The following is a 14,912-nucleotide window of genomic DNA, read 5'->3' on the forward strand; positions in this document are numbered from 1 at the left end:
CCTGAGGGGCTCCAAACTGTACAAGATTTCAAAAGGAAGAAAGTCAGGCCTGGCTGGGGTGGGAACGTGAAGCGAGGAGCTAGATTTTAGGAGATCAAAGGAGAAGAGAATTTGTCTTATTTGTGTGCTGTTTGTGGAGGGGAGGGGAATAACTCCCAAAGGCCACTTGGAGAACTGACTTGGTCACAGTCAACAGAAGCCCTGTTGACCGGGCCCAGTCTCTGCCCAAATAGAAGTTGCTCAAGCAGATGTTTAGAGCACAGCAGCCATTTTCCCTTTTTCTTTTTTGGCCTACCTCTCACTTTAAAGGAGAAACCGCTTAAAGATTAACTTGGCCTGGTCACCTGCTTGGGGAAACGACTTTGCACTCTCAGGACGCTGCGTTCCCTTCTGTGGATTTACAAAGAGCTTTCCTGGGCTGCCTGTGGCAGCGGATCAGAGTGTTCTCAGCAGCAGCATTTTCAATGGCAAAGCGGCCCCCCAGTCCTCCCCGGCTTGATGGCCTCCAGGAGTCTGCATATGGGACTATCAACCCAGGTCTGTTGCTGGGGTAAGGCTCCCCACTGTGTTGCTTGCCGTGGCTGAAGTGGCAAAGCATCGTGCCAAGGTGGGGTAAGAAGTGGGGTAGATTTTCTACAGCCAACTAGCATTCAGTCCACCTGCATGGTGTAGATGCCCCTCCATCTCCAGTGGCACAGGTGCCCTCTCATCTGCACCAGAGCAGGATCAAGGGTCTGCAAGATAGACATAAAGACCTCTTCTGGGGGATCTACCGGCCTCTTCGGGGTCCGCATTGACTCTGTCTTGGATGTTATTTCCCTCCCCTTAAGTTAACTCCAACTTCCAGGCCCCTGACCAGCATTAGCAGTCTGCTTGGCAGAGGAGCATGCAGCATTAAGATGCGAAAGGTCAGGCTCTCCACCAGATATAGCAGACAGGCTGCAGTGGCTGAGGGAGGCCCAGCACTTGCTGGATTCCACAGGCAAAGACCACTACCAGGAAGGAGCAATCCCCATAGACGACACCATTAGTTCCTCCCCCACCCCTCAATCTGTCAGGGAGAATAGGCTTATTAGTAGTTGTCGGTTGTGATAGTTTCAAACAGAACCTCCATATGCAGTAGCAGGCTATCTTTGATTACTAAGGACAGTCAGTGCCGCTGTTGGGCTTCTCAGGGCACCTGGTTGGCTGCAGGGAGAGTGCTGGAAATCCTCTGCTCTGACCCTTCTGGGCAAACTTGACAGTATACCACTTTCTATCCTTCCCTCCGGGCCTTTAGCAAGCTCTGGGATCGTCAGTTAAGAGTGCTTCTTGTTCTCTGTCTTCTCTACAGGCTTTTCCTCATATAATGGAGGCGGGATGAACGGCGCAAGCAAGATGATGGATTTCCTGGAAGAGCCCTTGCCTGGAGTGGGGACCTACGAAGACTTCAATACAATAGACTGGGTGCGCGAAAAGTCTCGGGACCGCGACAGGCACAGAGAGGTCAGTCGGGGACTGTGCTGGGATTCTGGAGCTGCTTCTTGTTCTGTCTGTGAGCATTTCCTTTTTGCAGGCCTCAGGATGGGTGTGTTCGCAGAGAAGCACTCTGATAATTCCTCTTGCAGCAAACCAGAAGGGGCACAGGAGGAGATCTGTCCTCAGGATGTCTCCTTCCTCCTCCTTTAAAGAAAGCTTCAGAGCTGCTGCTTAGGGATTTTAATTTTAGACAGTGTGTCTAAATCTGCCTTTCATATGCAGTTACATAGTAGCTGGGGGTGGAGTGGTTTGCTGACATTTTATCAGCTCCTCGCACAAATGTTGGGATGCGGGGGGAGGTTGGGTGGGAAAAACCATGGGTGTTAAGTGGTCTTTCATGCCAGCAGCCTGCTCAATGTGTAGCTTTTCTCTGAATTCTCCTTTCTCAGATCACCAATAAAAGCAAAGAGTCCACTTGGGCCCTGATCCACAGTGTCAGTGATGCTTTCTCAGGATGGCTGTTGATGCTGCTGATAGGCCTGTTTGCAGGTGAGATAGCAAATCCTAGTGGGCAAACCCTGCTCTTCCATTTTGCTGTGTCTCCCGTTCATGCTGTGACTTACCAGGTCTTTGGAATTAAAAGCCACTGTAAACTAATCCCCTGAAGGCCCCACATCTTCCTCTGAGCCTGGCCATTGGCTGGGAAACAGTGGGGCAGTAAGTTTAATATTTTTTTTTAAATGGTTGGAAGTAGATGTTGGAGAGAGCCGACTCAATTCGGTCCCTGTTTGGCTCTCTCAGTTGCCTGTTGTCCTTCTCGTAAACTACTGGTTTTTCAACACAGGGGCAATAGCAGGCGTGATTGACATCTCTGCCCACTGGATGACAGACCTGAAAGAAGGTGTATGCCTGCAGGGCTTCTGGTACAATCACGAGCACTGCTGCTGGACTTCTCAGGAAACCACCTTTCAGGATAGGGACAAATGTCCAGAATGGATGACGTGGGCACAGCTTCTGACAGGCGACCAAGCAGGGGTTTGTTATTTTTTTTTCTACCTTATAAAAAATACTGCTAGATTCAACTGCTAGATTTGTTCTGCCTCAAAGTTACCCTGTTACTACACAATTTTTTTTAAAAAAAACCCAAATACTCTAACTCACAAATGAGCATCTTTACATCAAACAGGGCACTGGAGGCCACAGCAACAGTTGTTTGGTATTTTAAGAAAGCAACCTGGAGCGAGGGGGGTTGATCACATGGTCAAACTATTGGCTTGTTGCACACTGAAATCAAATGTTCAAGTGTTCATATTATTTACAACAGGCCTGAAGAGAAAAAATGGGGTCAGGAAGAGAAGAGAACATAACATCTGACCTCTTGTTTTGATTCTGAAATATACTTGGGTATGTGCACAAATAAACAAAATATCAGGGAATGCAGCACTGAACCATTAACATCCTCACATTTACACACAAAGCACAGATCTCTGAACACTAACAAAGCTGCAAGGAAGAATGCAGTTGCATCTTTTTTTGCCCACATGCTTGCATGCCCACCGTTGTCAGTCACTCTAATGGGAATGGAAACCGGAGCATCCTGGCTGGGGGCACTGGGAGTACATCTGAATGTATAATGTGTTCGTCTTGTTGCTCCTGAAATACCTGTGCCCTGCTGGACCAAAGTGAGGCAGAAGCGGGGGAGGGAGGCACTGCCAGTGCACCTCTGCTAAGCATTTTCTTCCCCACATGGCAGAAGCTTTGAGAGGGATCCTTCTGTGTCTCTCCTTTTCAGGAGGCCCTTGCCTACATTCTTAACTACTTCATGTATGTCCTCTGGGCACTGCTGTTCTCTTTGCTTGCTGTATTGCTGGTCAGAGGCTTTGCTCCGTATGCTTGCGGCTCAGGGATTCCAGAGGTAAGTTTGGCTTGTAGGTTTTCACCAATTAGTTTTCTTTCTTAGGCTGCATTTGATGAACAAATGGAGAACAGAGTTAGGTATTCCTTGAGGACTTGTTCAGGAGGGTGAAGCTTCCATTTGTGCTGATCACTGGCATGTCCTCCTACCCGCACATGCCCAATTTCATGTCTTGAATCTAGCACAGAAAATAGATGTTGTGCATAAGGCACTCTGGGAAAGTTGGAATGAGCAAACCAGTTCAGAAAAGAGGTGTTTGAACTTCTCTCAAAAATGGGTCTTTTTCTTTTGTTGGCTCCTGGCTTTTAATTCCTTTCTCAGTGAGTTCAGTAGGAAGAAGAAAAAGAAGAGTTTGGGTTTAAACCCCACCTTTCTCTCCTGTAAGGAGACTCAAAGCAGCTTACAAACCCCTTCCCCTTTCTCTCCCTACAACAGACACCTTGTGAGGTAGGTGGGGCTGAGAGAGTTCCGAAGAACTATGACTAGGCTGAGGTTACCCATCGGGCTTCATGTGTAGGAGCGAGGAAACAAATCCAGTTCACCAGATAAGAGTCCGCTGCTTATGTTGAGGAGTGGGGATCAAACCCTGTTTTGCAGATTAGAGTCCACTGCTCTTAATCACTACACCGCGGTGGCTCTCTTGGAGGGTGACTGCAGGAAATAGTGTGAATTGCCTGGAAGGCTCTGTGTTAACCTCAGCTTGGCCATTTAAAAAATGGGCCTACATAATGAACAGTGTGATGTAGTGGTTAGAATGTTAGACTAGAATCTGGGAAACCTAGATTTGAACCCTGCTCTGCAGTGAAGGCTTGCTGAGTGACCTTCGGCCGGTCACACACTCTTGACCCTAATCTGCCTCACGGGATTGACGTGAGAATTAAATGGAGGAGAGGAGAACTATGAATGCCATTTTGGGTCTGTGTTGGGATATAAATGAAGGAAATAGGTACAAAGTAAGCTTCCTCCCATACCTATTGAGTGGATTTCCAGCTATATAAGTCAGTTTTGTTTAGACTGCTGCTATGTTTGTGCTGCAGATTTCTTGTGTTTGCCTCCCAGATCAAAACTATCTTGAGCGGCTTCATCATTCGGGGCTACCTGGGCAAGTGGACGCTGCTCATCAAAACAGTGACTCTGGTGCTGGCCGTTTCCTCCGGTCTGAGCTTGGGGAAGGAAGGGCCCCTGGTGCACGTTGCTTGCTGCTGCGGGAACATCCTTTGTCATCTCTTCACCAAATATAGGAAGAACGAGGCCAAGCGCCGAGAGGTAAATCAAGGGCTGCTGGAAGCATTCTCTTGTCATGGAGGTAGCATGGACAGTCGGGCAACAAAACGTTTCTTGGAAGTGATAAAATAAGATGGCATCCAGAATGGTTTACTTATTTGTTTTATTTACATTATTCGAGGCAGATTACACCAAAAGAATCAATACAGTCAACAGACGGGGCATTCAGTTAACAGTGCAACAAGATTAGGCTTGTAGAACCAACCAGAAGCTTAAAAAAGAGAACTAAAATAGAGAATAATTATTAACATGACAACGATACAACATTTCAGCAGAGGATTGTAGTTTTAGCAAGCTATACACAGTAGGATAGATCATAGTCCCTCATAATTTCTAAAGTAATTTTGTAAATCATTTAGTACAGTGCAACTCGATTACCTGCATAGAAAAACCCTCTTGAATGCAGGTTTGCATTGTTTACAGAAAGCTTTCCTGACCTCCTCAAGCAGCTCATTCCACAAGGTGAGGGCTACAGTAAAGAAGGCATGCGTACAGGCAGTTGTTGATTTTGCAGATTTGCAAGTTGGCACCTGCAGAAGTGCAAAGGAAGAATGGTGTTTTCATAGGTGTTGGCGACCATGAAGAGCTTGGACGGTGATAGTTAATACTTTAAATTGAGCCTGGCAATTGATAGGCTGCCAGTAAAGTGCATGAAGAAATTTAGGAGCGGTATGCATGCTCCAGCTACCTCCCAATAATAGCTGAGCTGTTATTCTGCGCTGACTGGAGTTCTGAACTGATTTTGAGAAACTTCTAGTATACAGAGAATTACAGTAGTCTAGTCTCAAAGTTACTGTGATGTGGATCCAGGTGGCCAGGTCAGCTGTATCATGGTAAGACGCCATCTTTTGGGCTAGGGTGGGTTGGACGAAAGCTTTTTAGTAATTGCATTAGCTTTCTTCTCCAGTATTAAAGCTGGGTCCAGAATAACACCAAAGCTCTTATATGTTTCAGCAGGGGTCAGCTGAACTTCATCAAAAGTAGGGAGCGCAATGTCCTTCAAGGTCTGCACCTTTCTAGCCAGCATTACCTCTGTCTTTTCTGGGTTTAGTTAGAATTGATTTACTTTTAGCCCATTTATCATGGCAGCCAGATAGTTATTCAGAACTTCTATCGTGTCATCAGGGGATTTGGGTACATGGAGCTGGGTAACCTGCATATTGATGAGATCCAATCCCAAAGCTACACATGATTTGTCCTAAGGGCTTTACATCCAGCACTGGAGTTAGAACTCCACAAGATAGATCCCACACTGATGATAACTGGTCTCCCACGGCAATCCTTTGAATCTTATCTGCAAGGAACGACTTGAACCAGTTTAGCATGCATCCCCTGATACTTACTTCTGCCTCCAGGTTCCTCAACAAGATGACATGATCTACTGTGTCAAAGTAAACTGTAAATCCAATAACAGTAGCAGAGAGGTTTCGCCTTTGTCTAAAGCTAGCAGAGTTTTCTCTGTCCCAGAGGGTCTAGACCAGATGATTTATCCAAGAAGACCTGGAGATGGTCCACTGCCACTTTCTGAATTACTTTGCCAAGAAAGGGCAGGTTAGAGACCACTTTTCCGTAGGGACAGTTTTTAAAAAGTAGCATACAGAAAACTGCCTCTTTTATTTCCAAATAAATTTTTTGTAACTCTAAGAACATACGAAAGAGCCTGCTGGATCAGACCAAAGTCCATCCAGTCCAGCACTCTGCCACTTGCACTGGCCCGCCAGATACCTTTGGGAGCTCACATGCAGGATGTGAAAGCAATGGCCTTCTGCTGCTCCCGAGCACCTGGTCTGCTAAGGCATTTGTAATCTCAGGTCAAGGAGGATCAAGATTGGTAGCCATAGATCGACTTCTCCATAAATCTGTCCAACCCCCTTTTAAAGCTATCCAGGTTAGTGGCCATCACCACCTCCTGTGGCAGCATATTCCAAACACCAATCTCTAAAGCAAGCTGAGCTGCCCTGCTGGGACTGATGCACTTGGCCTATCCTCCTGAAGTTTCTATTTCTAGCATTCTCTATGAGAGTAATCCAGCCATAATATCCAAAGATTGTGAAGTTAAATGCCTGATGCCAGAAAATTCGTTTTCAGAGAGAAGGGGATGTTTGAGATTAGTACTCACCTTACATTAGTACCTTCGACCTGCTTCAGCATAAGGTATATTGTGGATCTCTCTCCTAGGTCTTATCAGCCGCTGCAGCTGCTGGTGTATCTGTGGCATTCGGAGCCCCCATCGGTGGTGTTCTCTTCAGTCTAGAAGAGGTTAGTATGAATATGAGGTTTGCTTTTGACCATCTCCTTGAGTGCATGGCAAGCTCACCCAGTTGGCTCGCAGAACAGGCACAGCCTGATTATCCCTGGGGCTCCTTACCCACTTTGAAAGCTCTGTTGCTTCCACTAGATCAGTACTTTGCATTCTGATGTCAGAGCAGCCCTGCTTGCTGGCTGTGTGGAGCTTTCATGGAAATGGCCACGCTCCCTTGAAGTTCCGTTCACGTGGTCCTGAGAGTTAGAGCTGGTTGCCAGCTGCCTGCACCCTGCAGTTTGTATAGCTTGAATATGTAATGTAAACTTCCTGAGAGCATTGACTACCCCGGGTATTCAGCCGTTATGGCTACAAAGACAGAAACTCAAGGGTACAAAACTGACCATGTGGGAGACAATGTTATATTAAACTGAATAATTTAAGCCAGGTCTCCAGTGTGAGGCCACCAAGACTGAATCTCCCCTCTCTGTTCCAGGTCAGCTACTATTTTCCTCTCAAGACACTGTGGCGGTCCTTTTTTGCTGCCCTGGTGGCAGCCTTCACCTTGCGCTCCATCAATCCGTTCGGCAACAGCCGCCTTGTCCTGTTCTACGTGGAGTTCCACACTCCGTGGCATCTGATAGAGCTGGTGCCCTTCATCCTCTTGGGGATCTTTGGTGGCCTCTGGGGGGCCTTCTTCATCCGTAGCAACATAGCCTGGTGTAGGAGGCGCAAGACCACCAAGTTGGGCAAGTACCCTGTGACGGAGGTCATTGCTGTGACAGCCATCACAGCCATCCTGGCCTTCCCCAATGAGTACACGCGGATGAGCACCAGCGAGCTGATCTCTGAGCTCTTCAATGACTGTGGCCTTCTAGACTCCTCCCAACTCTGTGACTACATCAACGATGTCAATAGCACCAAGGGAGATGATCTGCCCGATAGGGCTGCAGGACCGGGAGTCCACACGGCCATGTGGCTGCTGGCTTTGGCCCTCATCTTCAAAGCTGTCATTACTATATTCACTTTCGGCATGAAGGTAAGAAGGAAATGCAATGACTGGTTTATATCTAACTAATAACACCTTTCTGGAGTGCTTACCTAAACCGGGCAGCATGCATGCAATATAGTTTAAAAACTATAGAAAAAACATTTGGATTTATATCCCACTTTTCTCTCCTGTAAGGCGTCTCAAGGCAGCTTACAAACTCATAAGAACATAAGAAAAAGCCTGCTGGATCAGACCAGAGTCCATCTAGTCCAGCACTCTGCTACTTACAGTGGCCTTTGGGAGCTCACATGCAGGATGTGAAAGCAATGGCCTGCTGCTGCTGCTGCTCCCAAGCACCTGATCTGCTAAGGCATTTGCCATAAATCTGTCCAAGCCCCTTTTAAAGCTATCCAGGTTAGTGGCCATCACCACCTCCTGTGGCAGCATAACTCCTTCCCTTCCTCTCCCCATAACAAGACACCTTGTGAGGTAGGTGGGGCTAAAAGAGTTCAGAGAGAACTGTGAGTAGCCCAAGGTCATGCAGCAGGCTTCATGTGGAATCGCTGGGAAGCAAATCCAGTTCACAAGATAAGAGGGCGCCGCTCATGTGGAAAAGTAGGGAATCAAACCATGTTCTCCAGATTAGAGTCCACTGCTCTTAACCACTACACTTGCTGGCTCTCAGCATGCCTGGGGCTTGCAATCTAAATAAGAGAGAGGGGAGAAGGGTGAGAGAAATGGCAAAAGTGAGAGATTGGCTTGAAGGGCTGCCTTTTTATCTGGTGGGCATTAAATATATTGACAGATGAAGTCAGGTGTTCCATTGACAGGAAAGTGCAAGAGGAGAAATGCTGCAGGCAAGGAGTGAGAATGTCAAATTGAGCTTGCAGGGCACAGTGAGGTGGCTGAGGCACAAAACCGGTGGATGAGGGAGCAGGGAGGACACAGAAACAGAGCCAGGATGAACCAAGGTGGCTCTTTTTTGATTATGCGAAGCCATAGCAAGAGCACACGTGTTCACATGGTGCAATCTATCTGCGTACAGTTTCTTACTAAAAAGTAATCATCCACTTCCATTCGACTCCAGATCTTTGAGCGGAGATATGTGAATGTTTTTGCTGTCTGTAGTGCTCCTTAAAAGAGCTTTGTGTGGTGGCTTTTAGCTCTCTGGGAAAGAACCTGTGCAGTAATCATCCTGCTCCACCTTTCGAATAGATCCAAAGCTTGTTTCCTGTAGATTTAGCACCCAGTTGCCCCAGGTATGAAGGTATTGTGCGCTGAGGGCTCCTTGAGCGGGTCTGTTTCTCTTGCAGGTGCCTTCAGGTCTCTTCATCCCCAGCATGGCTGTTGGGGCCATTGTGGGCCGGCTGCTGGGAGTGGGGATGGAGCAGCTGTCTTACTATCACCATGACTGGGGCATCTTCCACAGCTGGTGCAGTCCAGGGGCTGACTGCATCACTCCTGGCCTTTATGCAATGGTGGGAGCTGCTGCCTGCCTAGGTGAGTATTGGGCAAGCTTTACTGTGCTGTTGCGAAGACCAAGGCTGGTGCTTTAGCACAGCTTTGGTTACTCACTGAATCCGATCTAAAACTCTCTTGACTTCTGCAGCTGGATGAATTTGCTTCCATTTGCAGGGCAGAGCTCCAAGGAAGAATTTGGTAGTAATTTTCCCACTTGTCATAAGTTTGTTGCTACTGCATTTAGGCACCAGGCAAAAAATGTACAGGTGTTCTTTCAGCCAGACTGTGTGATGCTGAGAGTTCAGTGACTGAAACTTCCAAGTATTTTTCTTCCCAAATAGTAGTTACTTGGGACAGTGCCTGGAGCGTGGCTATTGGTGGGGGCGGGGAGGCGATTTTAACATCTTACTTCCATGCCATTTTCTGACCTGAAACAGCTCTGGTGATGCTCTTTGACTCTTCGAGGTAAATTTAACAGGTGTTCTGTGTGCTTGGTGGAATGGCGCAAACAGCAGCTTCAAAGTGGTGTTTCAGACTTGGAAAATGGTTCAAAGATAAAGGGTTAAATTCCGTGGTCCTGCTGTAGTTCAGCACCTGAGCAAATTGGTGTGTATGTTGGCCTTTTTCTCTCTGCTAATTTACGTACTGGTGGTGGTGGGGGATACAATACTAACTGATTTTTTTTTAATTGAAGCTTGAAGTTCCCCATTGAAATACTATAATCACTCTATACATCTCATAAATATTTCAGGGCAAATAAGAACATCCATGTTTTGAGCATTAAGGGATAGCTGTGAAACTCTGAACTTATTTACTTGACCTAAACCTGTTAACCGGAGCACAAATCAGTGTAGACCACCAATTTTGATTTACCACTACAAGGTTACCTTCTCTTTTGAAGCAGCAACCAGTTTTAAAGGGCTTTTGAAGAAGTTGCTGTAAGTAACACATCGTCATCACCCTAAGAATAGTTCTTTGTTCCCAAGAGGAAATCAAAGTTGGGGAGCAGTCACCAATTGTAAAGCTTTAACACTCTGGCACACTTGTGGATCTGGGGATCGGCTTCGAATCCGGTCCACTTGTAAGTACAGATACTCGGAAATTTGCATATGGGATTCACTGCCACAATTCCTTCATTGATTTAAAACTTTTAAAAAAATTTTTGCATGCTCACCCAAAAAGCTTGTAAAAATGAAAACCAAACCGACAAAATAAAAGAATAATAAACAGCCATTTTCTGAGAGCTGAAATCATGAGGAAGACCAAAGTTCAGAGGTCTGACTGACTATGAACGCCATAGACAAATGTCTATGGAAGTAGAACGTTTTTACCTTGTGAGGGCCATTAGCTTCAGTCGCTTTAAGGAAAGCTAAAGAGAGTAAGTTTGCATTGGCTATTAGCTATGATAAATTAAACCTCCATGATCCAAGGCAGTATACTTTTGAGTGTTAGGTGCTGGGGTCATACCCTTGTGGACTGGCAGGTGCCTTCCTGACCAGTTTGTAGATTTTCCAGAAGCTTCTGGTTGTCCACTGTTGGGGATGAGATGTTGACCGGGATAGCCACTTGGTCTGTTCCAGCCTCTGCTCTTCATCTTAAGCAAAGAGCGCAGTGTTCTATCAACTTAATTTCTTTTGTCTGGTTATATACATGGAGCTTTTTGAGCTAATGATGCATAATTACGGTTATTGGACAAGAGGTCCCCTCCACTCTTCTGTGGGCTGCATCTAATCTTTAGGAGTAACTGACCAATTTATTTTTTTCAAATTTCTGCTTCATTTAAATCAGAGCTAACATGACTGTACTGTTGCTTTTTCCACCCTGTCCTAGAAAGCCCTGCATGATGCACATAGTTTATACGACATGTGAAATGGAAGAATCCACATGTCAGAGGCCTGGAAAGGTTCATCTTGCTCACAGATGCTTTTGCATTGCAGGAGGAGTGACGCGCATGACTGTGTCCCTTGTGGTCATAATGTTCGAACTCACTGGGGGCCTGGAGTACATTGTGCCTTTGATGGCTGCTGCCATGACCAGCAAGTGGGTGGCTGACGCCATTGGTCGAGAGGGCATCTATGATGCCCACATCCGTCTCAATGGGTACCCTTTCTTGGAGGCCAAGGAGGAGTTCTCTCATAAGACTCTAGCAATGGACGCTATGAGGCCGCGACACAGTGACCCTGCATTGACAGTCCTCACGCAAGATAGTATGACAGTTGAAGACGTGGAGGCTATTGTCAACGAGACCACCTTCAGTGGCTACCCTGTGGTGGTGTCAAGAGAGTCCAAGCGGCTGGTGGGATTTGTCCTCAGGCGAGATCTCATCATCTCAATTGGTGAGTGAGCTGAGAGACATACTTATAAAGGTTATTATGCATTGGAAGGGGAGACCCAAGTCCCTGGCCAAAAACTGGGCCTGCTGTCGTGCCGTGCCTCTGCTCTCTTTGTGTGAGAGACTGAGCAGCGGTAGGGTTTTGGCCATTTCTTCGTAGCGGCAGTCATGGGTGGAACGACCTGCTTTGGTAGTGACTGTGAGGACTGTCTCCTCTTCCTCCCTGCCCCTTTTGGTAGGTTGTCACCATGTGGGGAGGGCTCCAGGTTTGGGGTCGGAGGGGAGGAGGGAGTACATCACTGAGGCAGTTGTGGCTACAATCCGGGACAGGTAAGACGCCTGTCCCCATACATCTTTTGTAAGTTGAGGATTTCCTTTTTTGTTCTTCCCCAAGCTGTACTTTAAGCAGCCATCTTGGTCCTCATGCGATGTCATTATGGGGTGCTGACACCACAGGTGCTAGAATAGCTACAGTCTTTAAGCCTGCGCATCAAAAGGAGGTAGTTAGATGAGGTGCCTGAGGCTACAGCATTTGCAGAGGCCTCCCAGTTCCATCTACTGATGGCCAACTCTTGCCCTGCCTGTAAGGGGGGTTTGGTTGTCAAGAAGGATCTGGACTGAAGTGGAACTAGGGGAATGATGTGGTCAGAACTAAGAACATAAATTTCTTTGTAAAAGCTCCCCAAATTCTGCAGAGAGAAACTGACTTCTATGGCCTCTTATAAATTGCACAAACTAGTCTATATTTACCTTGCTCAGTTCTGCTTCAGGTAGTAAGGGTGAGGGAGCAGAACAAAGAGCAGAAGGCATCACCATGCTCTTCTTCTTTGACTTCTCGGCTTCTGAAATTCCACTTCACATTATCTTCAGGACTAGCAGCATATAAAATTCTGCATTCATTACCAGTTTTTACACTACTGCATTGTAATAGTAGCCATAGTCCAAATCTTCAGTAGGTGCAGAATTCCCGAGTTAAAAAGACAGAGTATGCCTTGAGACCATCCTTTACGTGGGTAACCCACCCACACCAAATCCGGGGATACTGTTACCAGTAACAGTTGTCAGAGGTAAAAAGAAGGTGGTTGTGTGCTCAGCTTGTTCAGTTTGGTTCCCAACAGCTTTCCTTTTTCCTCCCCCAGAAAATGCCCGGAAGAAGCAAGATGGAATTGTGAGCAGCTCCGTTATTTATTTCACTGACCACTCCCCACCACTGCCTCCCAGTTCGCCGTCCACACTCAAACTCCGGAGCATCCTTGACCTCAGTCCTTTCACTGTGACAGACCAAACACCCATGGAAATTGTGGTGGACATTTTTCGCAAACTTGGTCTACGCCAGTGCCTGGTCACGCACAACGGGTGAGGATAACACTTGTGAGAGGGGGGTTGAGGAAGAGCAAATTGATTGGCCATCTTTCTGAGTATTTGGGTGATTCTTCAATGTGACTTTTTTTGCAGTACAGCCAAGAGTATTTGGCTTGCAAAAGGACAAGCTGAAATGACCCCTTTTAAGCTTAAAAGAAGGGTTATCAATTGTTGGGACCCTATTAAAACCAGGTACAAGGAGTTTATGGGCAGCGTGTCCCAGTTAGTTGCATCGTTTGTGCTGCTTGCATTTCTGGTGAGGGCACTGAGAGGCTTCCTGGCCTCTGGCTTGCTTGGGACACATCTGTGCCCTCCTGGTTCTGCTGCACTTGGATGGGGAGGAGTTTTTCAAATCTCTCCCTGTGTCAAAAGTGAGTCAAGAAAAGGAGACATGACGAGAGATAAATTGCAGTAATCACAAATATATTGTACATATAAATCATACATATAAAAAAAAGGCTGGAAAATAAGGTTACTATAAACAAAGTTTAACAAGTCTGTTTTGGTTGTTAAAAGTTGCTACTGTTTAACTGGGCAAAAGCAGTCTGCAACAGCTTGTGACTGAAGAATGTCTGAAATCCATTCTTGCTTTCAAAAGTCCAGGCAGCACTAAATTGGCTTTATTGTCGCAAGAGTTTTTGTGTACACAGCCAAACACTTCCAAAGCTTTTTAGCTCAAGTGACGACACCCCCCACCCCCTCCAACCCACAGAGAAGTTCCTGATAAACTGCAGTACAGGGAAAGTGTGCAGGGAGGATCTTGGAGCATTTGTGAAGAACCATCAAACCAGCTTGAAATGGCTTTGAGTTTCAGTAGTGCAACTGTGGGGTTACCTTGGCTGATCATGTAGGTTCTAAGCTGAAAGAAATTGTGAGTTCTGAGAAACAAGATTCTAATTAAATTCTGAAGTCAGGGCTCATAGCCGCCGAGGCAGCGCTTCTCTCTGATCGCGATGGATGGGTGGATTCCTATGCTAACTACTTATGTTGATGGCCTTTTTCAGGAAACTCCTGGGAATCATTACAAAAAAGGATGTATTAAAGCATATTGCACAAATGGCAAACCAGGACCCAGACTCCATATTGTTTAATTGAGCCCAAGTACTGAGGAGGAAGGTTGCAGCACCCTCCCTAAAAGAACTTTCTGGATGGATTCCCACATTTTTGCTTCTCTTTTTATTGAGAATCCAGAGCTATCTTCAGAATTCTCCCTGTATGGAGCGAACAGTAATCATGTTTTATTTTTTTTCTACAAGATAACCAATTGCACTATATAATCTGTGGAAATTAATCTTCTCTTTAGAAGAAAAGACTTTATTATTATATAATCCTTTGAAGTTGCGTTGGGGGAGAAAAAACCCCATGAAGGAGTAAAAGAAACAATATATCAGAATAAAATTGTTGCTTTATTTTTTAATTCAGATCTCTCTTCTCTGGTAAGTTTTAGGGGAGGGGGAGTCTTCCTAATGTTCTGCAGAAGAATGGAAAGAAACGATGAAAAGAAACACTCCACCTCTCCATCATGGGATTTGCTACTTGGAAACATCTGGGGAGAGGGGAATCAGCAACTCTGCAGAGTCCCATTCTTCCCTTCCACTCAGTGTTCCCCTTGGGTGAGGTCTGGTGCTGGTGCTTTCCTTATCATCCATGGAAACTCACATTCCTTATCCTCCATGGAAAAAGTCAGGGTGGTTTAATGGCTACCTGGCTCACAGCTGCCTGTCTGCTCAACCTTGAGGGTGAGGGTTGGCTGCCTCGGCTGGCAAGCTCCTGGCAGGCTCCCCAGCCCAGAGTGGCAATGAGCAGAGGGGTGTGTGTGGCTAACTCTGACTTGAGAGCAGTGGTGGGATTCAAATAATTTAACAAC

At 46.3% G+C, this 14,912-nt stretch overlaps 1 protein-coding gene across 1 annotated transcript in view; it reads left to right on the forward strand.

Moving 5' to 3' along the window:
* CLCN5 (chloride voltage-gated channel 5) overlaps nt 1-14,462 on the forward strand; it is a 40,113-nt gene extending 25,651 nt beyond the window's left edge. The window contains exons 3-13 of the mRNA XM_048514012.1: nt 1,334-1,485; nt 1,908-2,007; nt 2,303-2,493; nt 3,251-3,373; nt 4,433-4,639; nt 6,836-6,916; nt 7,396-7,938; nt 9,204-9,390; nt 11,289-11,687; nt 12,823-13,039; nt 14,050-14,462. Of these exons, the coding sequence (XP_048369969.1) occupies nt 1,334-1,485; nt 1,908-2,007; nt 2,303-2,493; nt 3,251-3,373; nt 4,433-4,639; nt 6,836-6,916; nt 7,396-7,938; nt 9,204-9,390; nt 11,289-11,687; nt 12,823-13,039; nt 14,050-14,140 (2,291 nt within the window). The 3' untranslated portion in view covers nt 14,141-14,462. The remainder of the gene's footprint in view (nt 1-1,333; nt 1,486-1,907; nt 2,008-2,302; nt 2,494-3,250; nt 3,374-4,432; nt 4,640-6,835; nt 6,917-7,395; nt 7,939-9,203; nt 9,391-11,288; nt 11,688-12,822; nt 13,040-14,049) is intronic.
* Nucleotides 14,463-14,912: the final 450 nt, after the last annotated feature.

Source organism: Sphaerodactylus townsendi, linkage group LG13 (genome assembly GCF_021028975.2).
Source record: "Sphaerodactylus townsendi isolate TG3544 linkage group LG13, MPM_Stown_v2.3, whole genome shotgun sequence".
Classification (NCBI taxonomy): Eukaryota; Metazoa; Chordata; class Lepidosauria; order Squamata; family Sphaerodactylidae; genus Sphaerodactylus; species Sphaerodactylus townsendi.